Source organism: Schistocerca gregaria, chromosome 10 (assembly GCF_023897955.1).
Source record: "Schistocerca gregaria isolate iqSchGreg1 chromosome 10, iqSchGreg1.2, whole genome shotgun sequence".
NCBI classification, from domain to species: Eukaryota; Metazoa; Arthropoda; class Insecta; order Orthoptera; family Acrididae; genus Schistocerca; species Schistocerca gregaria.
The window spans coordinates 80,191,866-80,206,053 of record NC_064929.1 but is presented as its reverse complement, the minus strand read 5'-3'; the positions used below and the strand labels follow the sequence as shown (position 1 = coordinate 80,206,053).

Genomic DNA, 14,188 nt, shown 5'->3' with positions numbered 1-14,188 from the left:
TATATATGGCAGTAGTATCATGTACTTGGGGTATAACAGCTCAGCACATTGGCAGAGCTGTAGTTTGTACTCAGGAAATACATGTAAAACAGTTTCTGATGTGATTTAAGGCCACATGGTGGGAATTAACAGACTTTGAATGTATGCAACATTCCATTTTGGAAATTGCTACATAATTCAATAGTCTGAGATCTGCAGTGTCAGTTGTGTGTCGAGAATACCAAGTTTCAGGCATCACCTCTCACCACGGGCAATGCAGTGGCCAACAGCCTTCACTTAACGACCGAGAGCAACAATGTTTGCGTAGAGTCGTCAGTGCTGACAGGCAAGCAAACTGCATAAAATAATCACAGTAATCAATACGGGACATACAACGAGCATATCCATTAGGACATTTGGCATTAATGGGCTACGGCAGCAGACGACCGACGTAATTGCCTTTGCTATTGGCACGACAACGTCTGTAGCAACTCTCCTCGTCACGTGACCTGAGATGATTGGTAAACCGATGCCTGGTCGGATAAGTTCAGATTTCAGTTCCTAAGAGCTGATGGTAGGGTTCAAGTGTGGCATAGACCCCATGAAACTGTGGAGCTATGTTGTCAACAAGGCACTGTGTAAGCTGGTTGTGGCTTCATAATGGCAGGGGCTGTCCTCTGCTCAGAGTGAACCGATCATTGACTGGAAATGGTTACGTTCGGCTACTTGGAGATGATTTTCAGCCATTTGTGGACTTCAGGTCCCAAAACGACGGTGGAATTCTTATAGATGACAATGTGCCAGGTCGCCAGCCCACAGTTGTTCTCGATTGGTTTGAAAAACATTGTGGGCAGTTCAAGCCTGAGATTTGGTCATCCCAATTGAAATATGCTCACTATTTTAGCATATTTCGTGACACTACTCACTTTTCTGTGGATGTTTATAAGGTGATGTTTGACTTTTTAGTGTTGGCATCAGTCGTATGATTCCATAATGCTGTTTCGTTGACTGCAGAAATGTCCTGGTTCAATGTGTTTGCCTCATTTTTGCTGCTTCAAATACCATTTTTCTGCATGTGCTTCCTTCTTGATGTTTACATAAAAAGGTAGTAGAATAACTCATTTTTGCCAGTCACTTGCAAATTATTATAACGGGGACCTGTACATTGTTCCACCGTCACATACCGAGCATTCACTTCCGACTGACTGTGGTCAAAGACGACTCCAGCGTCGAAGATGTTTCACACAACACACAAGCTTCCACTTATAACCAGCCTCTTTGATATTATTCATCACATCTACTAATATTAATCAATATGCTGTCACTCTCGAACATATAAGCAAATTAGCATAAAATAAGGCAAATTACAGTTCACAAAAAATATTCTGACAAAAATATTAGAAAATATTTACAACTTCCCTCATTAGATTTGGTATCGACAAATCCGGTAGAAAATACCACATCTCCCAGATCCATTACACAATCTACCAACAAGAATCCCATCGAACATTTCTGTGGCATAGTTGAGAGGTCAGAATGTGCACCAGATCCTACTCCGGCAACACTTACGTGATTATGTACAGTATAGAGGCAGCACGGTTCAGGGTTTCTGCGGGGGACTTCCAATTACTTGTTTAAGCCGTGCCAGGTCGAGTTGCTGAACTACGCCAAGCAAAAGGTGGTCTGGCATGATATTAATGGTTATCACATGACTTTTGTCACCTCAGTGTGTAAGCGATGGGTAGAACAAGGCGTATTTTTCATGGATGCTCCTGCAGTTAACTAATAATAAACTGACATTTTATTTCTGTTATCAGCTATGATTGAACATTCACTCTGTGCCTAATAGAGCTGACATTCTCTCCCCTCTGAGTTTAGTACAAAATTCATCGAACTCTCGAAAAAATTTCTGTGTGCTAAACATCTCAGATGTAATCCTCTGCCCTAGCAGCCCCTCCCTGTAGGTAGTCCAGGTACTGCACGCTTGACGTATGAGATGTGTTCGATAAGTAACGTAACTCATTTATTTTCTCTGCCAATTTCAGTTGAAAAGATGCAGAATATGTTGTGGGACTCGTGGAATATTCCCACTTCAGCCCCTATAGTTTCATGAAGTTTCAGTCGGTAGTGGTGCTATGTGTAGCCTTCAAAATGTAAATAGCAACAAAGTCCCATCTGTGCAGAGTTGCTTGCACATTAAGAGGATGGGTGGATGCAGGTTTGAACCAACATCCTGCCGAATGCGAGTCCAATATGCAAGACAAGGAAGACTACAAATGTTACTGCTCATCATTTAAATCACAGCAATTTAAGTGTCATCTTAGATCCCGATGAACCATGGACCTTGTCGTTGGTGGGAAGGCTTGTGTGCCTCCACGATACAGATAGCATGTTCGTCACCACAGAAATGCAGTCAAACTTCAGCTTCTCTTGACAATAGACCATACACAAGCCTTTGCACCTGAGAGGAGCTCACGAAATTTCATTGGACCGTTCTTCCACACCCACCCACCAGCCTGGATCTTCCACCTTTCTAGTTACATTTTCTAAGGGGTCCATGAGCCCACAAACATAGATGATAGTGTCCGACACCCAGGTCGGTAGCAGACAGGAGTTGATTGTCGAGTGCTGCAGGAGGCAGTGAGAGAAGTCTCGGGTGAGAAATGGTACTGGGGAGATGGGCAAGAATGGTGGTTGAGTGAGCAGTAAACGGTAAATTCACTGGAGTATGACAAATGAGCGCGTCCCCCTGGTCGTTGAGGGGTGGACCCTCATCGATACCGATTCGCGAGTGATATGAAACCAAAAGTGACAAGTGCCGAATTATGTGATTCGCATCAACCACATTGGCCAGCAACAACAGTGGATTGCAGTGAGGACTGTTGTGAATGTTAAACATCAGCATTGCATGTGACGAACTACTTAAAAGATATATCTGTAATTAGGCGTGTAAGGCGAAGGTAGCAACTGCCTCAGAATTTGTGTGTTAGTAGAAAATATATATCAGTTTGTACACTGCAACCTTTGTGGTCCTTATAATAGACGAACTTTCAATCATTTCCCTATTCAGTCTCAGAACAGTTGCACTAGGTTGAAATACCTCCAAAACCACAGCAGGAAAACCGATAGCCTTCATCCATTAAGCACACGGTCATATAATTATAATAATTAACTGTTTGGCGGCTTCAGTAAATTACACAAAAACCCAATAAAGGACAAAATGGGGGTGTTTCAATTTGTTTGGCACATTTGCACTCTGCAGCAAGCACTACGTGGATGATGGGGAGGTTACTCATGCAGCAAGATGTTGGTTTCGATGTCAACCAGTAGAGTGGTACTCTGCAGGCATACAGGTCCACCTAGCAAGCTGGCACATGCCACTGAACAGAGATTATGTTGAAAAATGTGGTATTGTAGCCAAAATAAGGGGGAATAATACAGTAGAACCCTGAATAAAACTGACCTTCTTTCAGGAAAAAATGCATTGCCTTACTTATTGAGTGCCCCTTGTATTAAGAGGAGACTTACAATCCTCCACTCTATAGCAGAAGTCGAGATATCCTTACCTCTATCATAAGAGAATCATCTGAATGTCTTGTTTGAGCTCTCCTTTTGCCTCCAAATCAGGGGACTACAATCAGTTCTTCAAAATGGTGCTGCGCAATGCTAGTTCAGCTTCCACCCCAATTTTGAGGTTAGTAACCTTATCATTGAAGCCAGCTACCTGTCGTAACTCAAGTGGCAGGCATCCACTGTGCCACACAGACTACGACGTAGTCGGTTGTCCCCAGTGGATTGTGGAGTATGGATGTAGATGCATATTTCTTGCTGCACTAAAGAGGATATTGTGATTTACACAGCCTGTGACTGGCCACAGAATATACACCAGTAGCTTGTAATTTATAGTTTGATGAAATACACTTAGATGACAAGTCTCGGGATAGTGATATGCACATATGCAGATGGCGATAGTGTTGTATACACGATGCGTAAAAGGACAGTGCTTTGATGTAGCTGGAAATTTTACTCAGATGATTCACTTTAAAATGTGTCCGACAAGATTATGGCTGCACAATGGGAATTAACAGACTTTGAATGCGGAATGAGAGTGGGAGCTATATGTATGGGAATATACCATTCCAGAAATTATTAGGAAATTCAATATTCTGAGATCCGTGGTGTCAAGAGTGTGCTGCGAATACCAAGCTCCAGGCATTAACTCACCAGACACATTGCAGTTGCTGTCGACCTTCACTTAACGATCAAGAGCAGGACATTTGCCTAGAGTTGTCAGTATTAACAAACAAGTGACACTGCTTCAAATAACCACAGAAATCAATGTGGGATGTACGACTAATGTATCCATCAGGGCAGCGCGGCAAGATTTGGTGCTTATGGACTGTCGCAGCATACAATTGACACAAGTGCTTTTAACAGCATGACATTCCCCGAAATGCCTCTCCTCGACTCATAACCAGACCCAAGGTGACTGGAAAACTGTGGCCCGGTCAGATGAATTCCGATTTATGTTAATAAGAGCTCACGGAAGGGTTAGATTTTGGCATAGACCCCACGAAGCTGTGGGCTCAGGTTGTCGACAAGTCACCGTGCAAACTCATGATGTCTGCAACAGTGAGGGCTGTCCTTTGGCCAAACTGAACCAATCATTGACTGGAAATCAAGATATTTGGCTACTCGGATTTCATGTTGCCGGCCATGGTGGTCTCGCGGTTCTAGGCGCTCAGTCCGGAACCGCACGGCTGCTACGGTCACAGGTTCGAATCCTGCCTCGGGCATGGATGTATGTGATGTCCTTAGGTTAGTTAGGTTTAAGTAGTTCTAAGTTCTACGGGACTGATGACCATAGATGTTAAGTCCCGTAGTGCTCAGAGCCATTTGAACCTTTTTTTTTTTTTTTTTTTGACTTCATGTTCTCCTACAATGATGGGATTTTTATGGATGACAATACACCATATTGTTGGCCCACAATTGGTCGCAACTGATTTGAAAAACATTCTGGACAGTTCTAGCTAATGATTCGGCCACCCCGATAGCCTGACGTGAATATCGTCGAACATTTATGAGACGTAATCGAGAAGTCAGATCGTGCATGAAATCTTACTCTGGCAACACTTTTGCAATTTGGACAGTGTAGAAGCAGCTTAGCTCAGTATTTCTGAAGGGGACTTCTGATGACTTGTCAAGTCCTTGCCACGACAAGTTGCTGCATGGGCAGTAAGAGGTCTGACACGATATTAGGAGACACCTCACTGTAAGTCGATTCTACTGTATGTGTAAATAGCCTTCTCAGTATTGGAACCCTTTAGAAATCCAGACAGTGACTTTATCAATATCGCTGCCTGAGAAATAATGTGTGGCGTGCAGAAGACATGGTCGGATTTCACTGTAACATCATCAGTGACGCCTACTTGGGGGGGGGGGGGGGGGGGGGCAAGGTACTAAGGTACTTTGTGCACCCCAAATAGTTAAAAGTAGGGGCCTTGACACCACCCCCCCCCCCCCCTCCCTTACTCAAACATGCATTTCTCACCACTCTCTCCCCCTTCCTCATCCTTTACTGGGAAATTTGTTAGAACTTGAACATACATTTATGCATAATAGTATTTAATGATTATGTAGGGAAAAAATCCCGATTTTACGAGGTTTTTGGGTATTCCTTTCTGCTACTCCTCCGACCTCTGCATATGATGAACTGTCATGACAGGGTTTGTCCCCTGCATCTGTACTGTTCGTACACTTTTACTGTACAGAGGTATGCAGGGAACGAAAGCTCACCATGGGCTCACAGCATTTTGGCTGCTAGGACGAGCTCCACTTCCTGCCACAGCAGTCTGCTGGCAGCTTGTAAAAGAAACTAATGAGCAATAGTGACACCAAATCTGATGGCAATTGCTAGAAGGACTAGGTAACATTAAAGACTCTTCATTCATTTTTGTAAATTCTATTGACAATCACTAGGTACAACACCACACAAATCAGCACAGGCTCCAGGTATTTTTTTGCCCCGCACGAACATGTATTTGTTTTGTGCCACTACTGACCTATGATCCGACTGAAATGATATTGTGATTGACGTTTCAGTGAGTCGAGGGGTAGGGGCTAGTCACCAGCCAATCGTAGTTTGCATGGTTTCAGCAGTTCACATTTTTCATTATCCTCAGAATCTTTTTTTGTTTCTTGAAAGTTGTTATGCTGTGAGGGGAATATCCCTAGAATATGACGTCATAACTCAAAAGGGAAAGTATGCATGCATAATACACCTCTCTCCTTCAGCCCTTGTGTTGTTCCATATAATTCTCATTGCATAGGTCATTTTAGATAGCTTAGAATTTAGGAATGTGATGTGGGAATTCCATTTCAGATTGTAAGTAAACAAAGCAATTTTGTTTCAGTGACACTTAATTATTTGGTTTTCCAAAGAAATGTTTGGTTTTTATGGATTTTTAATATTGCTGTGTGTGGAATTGTATAGTGGTGTTTTTTTTTCTTTTTTAAGGGTTAATCAGTAGCTTATTCCTCACAAACAACTCTGAAATCTTTTCATTTGTGACTTCAGCATACAGCCTAAAAGCCTTTCTATTTCCACCTTCAATCAATACACTGGTGTCATCTGTAGATAGGACTGGTTTGGTGTGTTGAACATGTAGATGGAAACGCAAAGTTATCTGTCAAATGTAGTACCTAATAAAATGATTCTTGACCCACCCAGAAATGAAACAAGTCGGCGCCTCTGAGCATCATACCTACACACACCATGGTTAGCTTTGCGATTCTCCGTGACAGGCAGAAGGTCCACAAGAGTCCATTAGTGTTGTTTGTTGCCAGGGTTTGTAGGATTGCAAGAGGAGTGAACAGTATCAGATGTTGAGTGATACCTGTGAAGGACACGGAGAAGATGAGTACTCGTGAGAAACAGCATTGTCGGCACCTGGTAGAGTTTTAAAAGGGATCTCATTGTAGGTCTCCATTTGTGCGGCTGGTTGAAATGTGCAATACACAGATTTGTGTGGAATTCAGAAACAATAGTGGCCCAATGTCAGAAGGCACGGGAAGGTAAGAGCAGTCGTACTCGTCATCTCAGTTCTGGTCGACCATACCTGACAACGACAATGTAGTGTTGCTGTATAGTGTACCGAGTGTATTGTAACCTCTCCACATCTGTGCCTGCCTTCTGAGAGCAGGTAATGCAGTTGCTGCAACATTCTGTGTCGGCTCACATCATTAGTTGAAGAAACAGGTGGACTAGGGAACTACTGATCCCATATTTAGGCAACCGTTGAAACTAGAATGCAAATGGTTGCCTTTGGAGTGCTGCTGTGATTGGGAACTGTGGATTGCTAGTGAATGGCACTGTATTGTGTTAGGTGAGAATCACAGCTCTGTTCTATTCTGGATGACGATCATCAGTGAGTGACCTGGGGAGAGATCCCACAGTCCCAGTACTTCAGAGAGGCACAGCTGTGTTCAATCTTGATGTCACGGCATGGGGGGCTGTTGGGTATGACTTGAGATCAGAGCCTGGTAGTGACTGAGGAAACTCGGACAGCACAACAGTACACTGCAGGCATCCTCGTTCTTGTGTCTTACCACCCATGTGACAGTATTGCGGTGCCATTTTCAGCAGGACAATTCTTGTCCACAGATGGCATCTGTCTCACTGAACTGTGTGTGTGATGCTTAAGTACTCCCATGGATTCAAGATCCCCAAGTCTATTCCCAAGAGGTCATGTGTCGGATCAGCTTGTTACTTAGTGAGATTTGTGTTCACAGATTGTTTTGCATGATGGATTGTAATGATGTGGAACGAGTCATTTTACATTCACATCATTGTACATATTGTCACATTCTAAACATTTCAAGGTAGTTTAGATGTACAACTGTTGGGAGTTAGTAAGCTCTACACTTTACAGTAACAGAAATTCTTCTACAGAATAGAAGAATCTGTCAAAGAGAAACTTACTCATTTGGTTTTCAAATTTTACTTTGCTGTCTGTCAGACATTTTATATCACTAGGTATGTGATCAAAAATTGTTGTTGTGGCATTGTGCACTCCTTTCTGTGCTAAAGACAACCTTAATGTGGAGTGATGAATGTAATTTTTCCTTCTGGTATTGTAATTACTAGGTGCACCAGTATGAAATGAGCATTTTTTGTGAAAATGAAACACTAACTTTGAATTGAAAAGTAAAAACATTTTATTCAAAGTACTTACCATTGCTTTCTATACATTTTGACTGCCTCTCTGGCAATTTGTGGACACCACGCCAATAGAAATGCTCGTCTTTTGAAGCAAACCAATCAGACACCCAATTTTCGACTTCTTCGTAGGAACTGGAGTGTTTCTCAGCCAATGCGTGTCTCATTGATGAAAACAAATGATAGTCAGAAGGGGCCAAGTCTGGTGAATACGGTGGGTGGGGTAGCAGCCTCCAGCTAAGTGTTTTGATTGTATCCTGAACCAGTTTTGCTTTGTGTGCAGGTGTATTGTCGTGTAAAAAAATTACTTTGCCATGTCTTCTGGCCCATTCTGGTCTTTTGTCGACCAATGCATAGTTCAGATTGATCATTTGTTGTTTGTAGCGATTAGTATTCACAGTTTCACTGGGTTTTAGAAGCTCATGATACACCACACCTTTCTGATCCCACCAAACACAGAGCATTCTCTTCTTGCCAAATGGATCTGGTTTTGCAGTCGATGTTGATAGTTGTCCCAGATTAATCCACGATTTTTCCCATTTAGGACTCTTAAAATAAATTCATTTTTCATTGCCATTAACAATTCCATGCAAAACTGATTATCTTTCATGTCTTTGAAGCAAAATTTGACAAATGGTTTTTTGGTTTTCCACCTGTCTGTCATTCAATTCATGTGGCACCCATTTCCCACACTTTTGGATCTTTCCCATAGCTTTCAAATGGTCAGAAATTGTTTGTTGTGAAACATTTAGCATAGCTGCCATTTTCTTCAGACTCAAAGCATCATCTTCATCCAATATTGCTTGCAATTCGGCGTCTTCGAACTTTTTTGGTGGTCTTCCACGTTCTTCATTTCTTACATCAAAATCATTATTTCTGAACCGTTGAAACCATCTTTTGTGCATTGCTTCTTATAGAGCATGATCACCATATGCCTCGACAAGCATTCAATGCGACTCTGCAGCACTTTTTTTTCAAATGAAAACAAAAAATTAATGCTTTCCGCAAATCATCACTTTTTGGTACACAATTTGACATTGTTAACACAATGAAAACATATGATGTTGTTTGTTCCATAACTTGATGTATTCTAAATATCTTTGACAGATGTCATACCAACCAAACAAAACAAAAAAAATTAAGGCTCGTTCACAACAAATGTTCCGTATCAACACATTTGTATCTTAAGTCTCATTTCATACCAATACACCTGGTACATACATCATTCTTCGTTTTGATCTGTAGTGGATTATTTACAACAAACATCATGAGGGAATAAATATACTGTGAATCAGTAGTCAGAACGCCCTAGTCCTTAAACAGATGTCTACAAGATGACTGTGGGTGAGCAGAATATATTCTTACAGCATGTTTTTGCTCAGTGAAGATTTCATTCCTATCTTGGATGTCAATTGTACCCCAGTTGCAGCATATGGGATATCGAGGACTAGTTACGGCAGTTGTCGGCCAGTTTGCCTCGAGAGAGGCTATAACTGCTTTATGACACCCTTCCCAAATGAAGCAGTGCTCGCATCTAGGCCCAAGGTGGTGCATATCTTACTGATAAGGGGGTTCATGCTGTCGAGTTTGACTTGATTTTGTAATCGTTTAAATAACATCAAATACCCTCTCAAGCTCTGAAGTTTCATTTCGAATTCCCTTCCAGGTGATGCACTGTTTTTGTCAGACTATGTATCATCTGCAGTCAGAATGTTAAGTAGCTGCTTGCAATTACCTTTTTACTGAATATGTATTATTTATTCTTGCATTATGACGTTTTCTACATTTCTGAGGTTGCTCACAGTATGGATCTGTCGAAGAAAAAGTGTATATAATGTAAGCACATCACATTAATATGCAGCTTTTTTCTTATTCTGGAGCTAGCAATTATGAAACGTAAAAATGGATAGGTTTGAATTTTGATTGGCTTTGGATATGTTGTCGTAGAATTAAGAATAATACCCACACATTTTGAATAGGTGTCCATACAACTGTTCAGACCATTCAGAACAATTCTGCACCTCCTCATTATTGAACAGATTTACAGTATTGTTACAACAATAATGTTTACACAATTTCAAATGCAACATTATTAAATCTGAAAAGTTTACAACATGAAAACAAAAAATACACCAAATATAAAAAAGAAAACACAAATATAGTGTGTGAAGAATGTACATTTATAGTGCACTTAACTGGGAAAGACTTATTAAACAATTCACCATGACAATTGGCATTGAAGCAGACACACATCAGGCACAGGTACAGTGATATAGAGATAGTTCTAGCTTATTTCTGACAAATGCATCTTTAGAATACCACTTCATCACATATGACTGAATTTGCTATTAATGATACTATGAGTTTTGCTATTAGTCAGATGTAAAATTGAAAAGCTAAACAGTGGGGAGAGGGAATTTAAAAAAAATCCACAAATCTAGGTGTGCTGTATTAATGTATGTTAAAAACCTCAGAAATTTTATTTAATTGTTTTTATATGTATTACCATTTCAGTGGCATTCTTTCAGAAAATTGAAGTCAATTTTTCTCATGGGGAGTGTTTCATCCCCATAATGGGTGCATGGGGACACACAAAAAAGTCTCTCTTATTTTGTTCTGTGCTAAAATATATTTAAATCTGATTAAAATTGAAGTGTATCCCTTGTGTAGGTTTACCTGTTAGTTGTTTGAACAGCTCAGCAATGTGATTTTTTTTCATTTAGAGTTCAGTGTATACACTGAAAAATTTGGAACATTCATTCATGGATGTTCATGTCTATATTAATTGCTTGTATTATTCTATTTTTCTTACAGAACTCAGTATACTGTTTGTAAATTTTCTGTCACTTAATAATTCTGGCAGTTGTGAGTAAGTTGTGTTGCTCTGTTAAACAGGAGCATTGTCCCTTTGCTGGTGAAGTGTGCTGACACCCTGGAATACCTGCAGCTGAATACGTATGACGTTGTAGATGGAGAAGATTTGGAAACATTCAGGGCACTGGGACGGCTTCACAACCTGCGAGATCTTATCTTCGATTTGATACACAAACAGATACCGCACGTAATTCCTGTGCCATTTATGTAAGTCTTCTTTCCATTGTATAGGAAATAAGAGTGAATTCTGTAAGACTGTTTTTGTCAACTGTGTAAAATGCCGTGTGCTCTCATGTACATCTAGGACCAGCCATTAAAACTGCAGCAGCAGTAAGTATAGTGAGTAATGGTATCCTGCTTTATTGTGCACATACATTGAGGTGACAATAGTTGTGCGATATCTCCTAATATTAGGTCAGATCTCTTTCTGATCGGTGTACTGTTGCAACTCGCTGTGACATAGATGACAAGAAAGTCCCCTGCTGAAATATTGAGCCGTGGTGTCCCTATCCATCCATAATTGCAAAAGTGTTTCCAGTGCCTCAATTATGTCCCGTAAATGTTCACTGCAATTAGTGTCGGCGATCTGAGTGGCCAGATCCATTTCTTGAATTGTCCAGGATGTTCTTCAAACCAGCTGCGAACAGTTGTGGCGCAAGGATGTGACATTGCTGTTTGGGAATGTGAAGTCCACAAATGCCTGCAAATGGTCTCAGAGTAGCCAAACATAAACATTTCCAGTCAATGATCGGCTCACTTGGACCAGAGGACCCTATCCATTCCATGTAAACATGGCCCACACCAATTTGGAACCACAACCAGCTTGCACAGTAAATTCTTGACAAATTAGTTTCACAGTTCTGTGGGATCTATACCACACTTGAACCCTAGCATCGTGACTCTTGCCAACTGAAATTGGAAGTCATCTGACTGGGCTACAGTTTTCCAGTCATCTAGGGTCCAACTGACACGACCACAAGCCCGGAAGAGGCGCTGCAGACGGTTTCGGGCTGTTTACAAAGCCACTCGCGTCAGTCGTCTGCTGCAATAGCCCAATCACACCAGATTTCGCCACAGTGTGTGAACAGATATGTTCACCGCACATCCCACATTGATTTCTGCAGTTATTTTATGCAGTATTGCTTGTCTCGTAGCATTGAAAAGCTGCTGCTCTCAGTCATTGTGTGAAGGCCATTGGCCACTGCACTGTCTGTAGTCAAAGGTGATTATTAAATATGGTATTCTTGGCTCACTTTTGACACCGTGTATCTCAAAATATTGAATTATCTAACAATTTCCTGCCCCATACATCTAGCTCCAGCTACCATTCCGCATTCTGTGTCTGTTTGTTAATTCATGTCATGTGGACCTAACCACATCAGAAACCTTTTCGCACAAGTACAAATGATGGCTCTGCCAGTGCCCTGCCCTTTCATATTTTGTATACACAATACTACTGCCATTTGTACATGTGCATATTGCTACTCCATTACTTTCATCCCCCCAGTGCACAGTATGGTAACAACAATACAGTATTAAATTTGTAGGTGCTTTGTGAGTTTACAGAGTGCGAGAATTACTGTATTTACTTGAATCTAAGCCACACTTTTTTTCCGAGTTTTGCCATCCAAAAAACTGCCTGCAGCTTAGAATCGAGTGCAAAATAAGTGGACGTTCTAGAAAATGTTGGTAGGTGCCGCCACAACTGACTTCTGCTGTCGATTATATGTAGTGCTACACAGGCATGCTTTGCAGGCACAAACATAAATACTGTCGCCAAAACCTCTGCTTCAGTAAATAAATTAAAAGAAAAGATAAAAGAATGTAAACATTATGCTTGTATTCATTCGTGTTTGCTGCTATCTCATTTAAATTCTGTCTGCCTAATAAACTACAAAATTAGAGTGAGACAACAGCAATGGCGGAAGAATATACATATCACGTCGTGTTTATATTCATATTATTCTTATGCTGAATAGTGATACAGTCAGAAATGAAGCATGGCAACAGACTAGATTTTTAAATCTAACATGATTCTAATTTCTGTGTAGAATGTAATGTACTAAAGAGGCGTCTGTAAAGATTTTCAAATGGAGAAAATTTTTCGCTAAACTCTCGTTCAGAACATCTTCTATCATACGCAGTCTATTATTTGGTTCTTGTTGATCATTATCAAAGAAAGCAGCAGTGTAAGTAACAACAAATAGGAGCCTCTTGTCATTGTTTCACTAATGAGACAATTCCTTTCTTTTTTTATTATAAGCTGTGGTAGTGCGCACAAAACAAGCCGTGCCGCGAGCGGCGACTGGTTGTAAACAGTCAGTATCAGAATGCGACAAACAATGCATGACACAGTACAATAATGCATTTTCAGCTTAGAGTGATGTAAACACCTATAGCAAAGAGAACGGCACTTATCAGAAAGCAAAATAAGCAATCGATTGAAACCAGACGAAGCACATGAAAAAGGAGTGGTACGCGTATAAATACAGATGGAGTGCCTGACGCATAGCAATGGATACCTGGTAAAGCTAAACTGCTAAGCTTATGACTTGAACCAAACTACTGCAGCTGTATCTTCATCCATTCAACCTAAATTGTGTCTCAGTTTACAATGGATCAACTTTGTTTCGATTTGGAGGTGCAGTCTAAAACTTCCCTCTCCCATTGAGTTTCAAGGCTCAAATTTCATGTGTGGCTTAGATTTGGGAATTTTTTTTTTTTCCTTGATTTAGAGTCTCATTTTTCAGGTGCGGCTTAGATTCGAGTAAATATGGTAGTATGCGGTGCTGCCACATCTTCCTGTGGCAGTTGCTCTCAGTTGACTGGGCACTGAGTGAAACCACATTGGAGTGATTGAGACAGGTATATCATTTCACACTACTTCTGAGTATCCCAGGCTCTATCAATCATAGTAGTTGGCAGACGGTGACATTCTAGTCTGTCGCAGCCTATGACTGAGAATTTTCAGTGTCTGAAAGATTATGAGAATACGCTCGCCAGGGTAACAGTCTAGCATTTTCTGTAGTGACATGCAGGGGGTGGACAAAAACACACTGCCACGCCGAATACAGTGTAGGAAAACTGTTGGCATTCAGAACAGCTTCCAGTCATCTT

At 41.0% G+C, this 14,188-nt stretch overlaps 1 protein-coding gene across 1 annotated transcript in view; it reads left to right on the top strand.

The window, feature by feature from the left end:
* Positions 1–14,188, top strand: part of LOC126293295 (F-box/LRR-repeat protein 7-like) — a 99,005-nt gene that overhangs the window by 32,698 nt on the left and 52,119 nt on the right. The window contains exon 5 of the mRNA XM_049986423.1: positions 11,093–11,278. Coding sequence (XP_049842380.1) covers positions 11,093–11,278 — 186 coding nt within the window. The remainder of the gene's footprint in view (positions 1–11,092; positions 11,279–14,188) is intronic.